Source organism: Arachis ipaensis, chromosome B07, assembly GCF_000816755.2.
Source record: "Arachis ipaensis cultivar K30076 chromosome B07, Araip1.1, whole genome shotgun sequence".
NCBI lineage: Eukaryota > Viridiplantae > Streptophyta > Magnoliopsida > Fabales > Fabaceae > Arachis > Arachis ipaensis.
Genome location: NC_029791.2, coordinates 116,427,877 through 116,432,687, shown reverse-complemented (window position 1 = coordinate 116,432,687; position 4,811 = coordinate 116,427,877). Strand labels below are relative to the sequence as shown.

Below are 4,811 nucleotides of genomic sequence, written 5' to 3'. Positions count from 1 at the left end.
TTTAATATGATTTAATTAATTTTTAATTAAAACATATTCCTAATTAATACACTACTTAAAGAAAGTCTCTTTTAAAAGTTCTACCTCATTTAAAAATGGGTATACTCCTTTGCACCAAAAAGCTAGCACAATATATGCATGGCTTTTATTTTCCATCCTAGCTTGTATGTATATATAGCACCATTGTTGAGAAGAAGCTTTTCACTCAAAATACTAGGCTTCATAATATTTTTGAAATAATTCAATGGCTCTAAGCAGGCGACCAGCAAGATTTACAAGAAGACCAGATTCCATGCAACACAAAACAATTAGTGAAGAACAGTTAGAGTCACTCAGGGTGAGGGTGTGTGAATATTGATGAGATAATGCAATTTTGATACCATATATTTCATTTCTTTTACTTTTAACATTTTTTATTTAATTAATTTATTCTTGTCTTTTCTCTTGTCTTACATTGTTGATATTATAATCTGTAGGCTGCTGCTGCTGGTATTTACACTGACAAGCAAAATCCCGAGGAGGACAAATATCCAGTAGGTGATTTGATAAATTTTAAATTATATTTTTTATTTTATCCTTTTTGTTTTATGTTGTTTGATTCTACAGGCAAAGGTTCATCAGGAGGTGATGGGTATTAAAATGGAAAGGGTCATAAAAAAAGAGCATGGTGATGACGATGTGAAGGTGGATAGAGAGGTGGCGCATGAGGATACAAAGGAAAAGGAATCACCAAAAAAGAACAACAATACGAAGAACACATCAATGTAAGTTCTTTTGTAGTGAAATATAGGATCCAAAAATTAAACTTGTATTTTAGTTAATCAAAAATTTAATTATAATTAATTAACTAAATTGGTTTATATTAAAATTTTTAATCTAAAAAATTAAAATTAAAATTTGTTAAAAATTAATTTTGGTTTAGTTTCGGTTAATCAGTTAAAAATTAATTTTTTTTAATTTAATTTTGGTTAACCAATTTTAAAATATATGAACACAAATTTTAAAATTATTTTCTTAAATTAGTTAACTAAAATATGATTATAGTTTTTTAATCGGTTAACTATATTTTGATTTTTTAATGTACAGCCTTAGTGAAACACAGACATTTTGAGAGTCTAGAGCTTGGAAAATGAAACATTTATTTTAAAGAGAAGTAATGTTTGCCATTTTTTGTGTATGTTTTTATTTTTATGGTATAAAAAAAAATAGTTTCTCTAATTTTTTATTAATTATTTTTAATAAAAAATAAAAAGTGTAAAAGTGAATATAAGTATACAACATTCCTAATCCTTTACTCTGGGCTTTTTTTGGTCATATGTGTGATATGGAATGTTTTGCAAAATAGTATAGGCCTTTCAGAATATAGGTTTAGACTTTTAACATCTGGGTATTCAGGCCCATCCCATGTTAGTAGAACACCTATTTATTTTAGGTTTAATTAATTTTTGTCTGTTTAAAAAAAATACAATAATTTTAGAATATTTGTTTTTAGAATATTCTATATTTCATTGTACATAACAAATAAAAACAAAAATTTAAAGAGTTTGTATTTTTAACAGAAAATAATTAGAAATGATCTAATTAAAATATTTATCTAATACAGAGACTCGATTCTAAACTTTAAACTATAAAGATCTAATTAAAAATTTGAAAAAATTATAATTGAGTCTTTATTTTATCATTATAAGTTTTAGTGTGATTTCTATTCTAGTAGAGTAATAGTAAAATGCTTATTCTTCATGTATTTAAATATTATTTATAATATTTCTTATCTTTAAGCAAAAAAATAAAAATAAAAAATAAAAATAAAAACAAATCTTCCTAGCTTTTTTCCAAAACCCCATTTTTAAATCCCCCATACATCACATGTATTATTTTGGTATCACATTCCTTGGAGTTAAATATAAATATAAAATTACTTAAACCAACTAATGACAAATTTTCATACTCTTTCTTTTATATCAGTGCTCAAGAAAAGTCATTATAATAGAAAATTCTTCCTGAGTGAGGAAGAAGCTACTAAGATCCATTGATATTGTTTTTCCATGCAGTACCATTGGCTCAAACAGCCAATGTCACAAGTAAGAAGAAGCAAATTACAAGCATTAATGGGGGGAGTGTAGAAAAGAAGAGCATTTGGCTATAGTATGAGTTGCATACAACATGGTGCAGCTACTACAAATGACAAAGTTGGTAGCAGTTTGATGTTGTTGGACAAATGTTTTTGAGACCCAAAACATGTGTCATCATGATTCATCATTATCCTTGTGTAGTTCCATTTGTGTTGTTGGATTGCTTCCCTTGTTGTTGTCCCATCTCCATGGATTCTTCCTCTGTTTGAGTTTGGTTCTTTGTAGCACCTTTCTTGTCATGGTATATGAAGTATAATATTAGTTGCATTGCCCCCAATGCAGAACCAACACCATTTGGTACCTGAAAATAAAAAATTACTATTTTAATTCTCAAAGACGATCAATCAGTTTGTTGACAAAATAGTCCCTCAATGGTTTAATAATTGAAATTCTCTTCCTAAATAGCAAACGAGAAATGTTCAAGAGTCAGCAAAATTTATTATTTTTTACTAATATTTTTGGAATTAAAATTGCATATAATTTAGAAAAGTGCTTACAGCAACAAAAGGGTCACGGCCTAGAAGACCAAAGATAAACCATGAAGTGCCACATAGAAACACAAACAGTGAGAGGAAGAAGGGCATGAACTCTGTACTCTTTGTTTTGATCACTAGCCTCTGCACATAAATCCATAATCAATAAATATACAAAAATATTATGTACGCACAAAAAATAAATCACTAAAAGTTAAACTAATTCTTAATATATATTTTGTATTTTAATGTGTATTTTTAATATTTTAATATAGCATGGTTTGTTTAATTTTGATGAATTCTATAAATCATAGGGCAAGATTAATTAATTGAATAAAAATATGAAATAAAATGGAAACAAGGTAAGCTTACCATAATTGAGAGTGGTGAACCGTACATGATTATGGAAAATATGGAGGCAGCTAAGCCACAGAAGAGTTTCCTGGAATTGCCATGAAGGGCAAAAAGGGAAATAAAAACTACAGCTGCGAACACAGTAAGAACAAAGGCGGAGAGACCAATAATCTTGGCCTTTTCCTTCTTCGGTGCCAAAATGATGAAGATCAAGACGTAAATGATTTCAATCACTGCTCCTGCACCATTCACAGTTGATACCAATATATTGTTGGGTGACACAAATGGCAACCCATACCTGTTTGTTTTTTTATTAAAAAAATAAAATCAGAAAGAAAAAAAAGTTAACACTTTTGTACTTACTTTCATCTTAAAAAAAAAATAAAAATAAAATCAAGAAAAAACAAGTGTATAGTTTATCTTCAATATGATAAGGTATAATTTTGACAAAAATATAAATAGTAAGAAAGACATGCTTTTGTATAGTCTATGCTTAATCATTAAATTAAACTACACATCTAAGAAAGAAAGAAAACAAAAGAAACTAAGAAAGAAAAGAAAAGAAAGAAAGGTGACCAAGCAGAAAGAAGACAATTGAGGAGTGTCATAACGTAAGGAACGCCCGAGAATTTTTCAGTGGATTTGTTGCAAATAATCCTCTTGAATGTGATCCTACAAAAACAAATCCAGATTTATTACTATTAATCACTGACAAAAAAAAAGGAGAAAAGAAGAATGTGATGATCCATACACTGGAGACAAGAAGAGGAACAAAGCAGAAGCATTCCCTGGCACCAAAAGAAGAAGCAGAATGAGAAAAACAGAGGAAGAAACTAAACAATATGGAAAACAAAAAACAAAAGTATAACCCACCAAATATGCCAAACAAGAAATGTGCAATCTCCATTTTTCTTTGAATCTTTTTTCGTTTCTTTGTTGAAGCAATGTATGTAAGGTAGCTCAGAGAATGAATGGATTCAGTTTCTTGAGAAATGGAAACAGGCTAATCAATCAAGATGTGATACTAGTTTGATAGGGAGAAAAGAGTGAAGATTTGAAGATAGAGAGTGTGGTTTATTTATATAGAAAGAATTAAAAGAAGGTAAGATAATTAATTTCTTTTTTGGTGTCATGGTAAGGTAATTAATTAATTAATTAATTAAATGAGCTATTATGCACGGATGATACAAACATGGATATCAGACACGATACCAAACATGTAGATACACAAATTTTAAAATTTTATAAGATACAAAAATACGACATATATATAAAATATAAAATAATTTTTAATTATATAATGTATTTAAAATATTTTTTATTTTAATAAATGATAATATATATTATTTTTAAACTTATTTTAAATTTTAAAGTTAAGAATAAAATTAAAAACATGCTTAACACGTGATGTATTTAGATGTGTTCAAACGTGTAAAATATTTATTTTTTATTAAGACACATTTAGATATCACAGACACGTGTATCGGATAAGTGGTCAATAAATTAAAAATCGTGAGCAAAATATGTCCAATATGCAAACACTATACCTCAACATAATTGGAGCCACTTAAATAAAGACGTCTAAAACGTCTTTTTTTAAAGATGTTTTCTAGTAACTAAAATTTAACACATAATCGATTAAACCATGTTATTTTTGTCAAAATTAGACCAAATAAATTAATTTGATCGAAAAAATAGTGAATCAAATCTTGACTTAGTCTAAATTAATATTATTTTTTATAGAAAATGACTACAATATCCTTATTATAAAAAATGACTAAAATACTCTTATTATATATATTAATTTTGAAAATCTTAAATTCTAGTCCTTTACTTCTCTGCCATTATAGGA

The 4,811-nt window shown here is 27.5% G+C and overlaps 2 protein-coding genes across 2 annotated transcripts; one reads left to right on the top strand and one right to left on the bottom strand.

Moving 5' to 3' along the window:
- LOC107605975 lies at positions 54–768 on the top strand. Its single transcript, XM_021107946.1, has 3 exons — positions 54–343; positions 477–533; positions 607–768. Exons 1-3 carry the CDS (start codon positions 245–247, stop codon positions 766–768), a joined length of 318 nt encoding a protein of 105 aa, XP_020963605.1. The 5' UTR covers positions 54–244.
- Positions 1,982–4,025, bottom strand: LOC107605973 (bidirectional sugar transporter SWEET1). The gene is made up of 6 exons (XM_016307934.2): positions 3,833–4,025; positions 3,711–3,747; positions 3,536–3,631; positions 2,978–3,257; positions 2,630–2,749; positions 1,982–2,433 (listed from the first exon to the last, which is right to left on the bottom strand). Exons 1-6 carry the CDS (start codon positions 3,864–3,866, stop codon positions 2,260–2,262), a joined length of 741 nt encoding a protein of 246 aa, XP_016163420.1. The 5' UTR covers positions 3,867–4,025; the 3' UTR covers positions 1,982–2,259.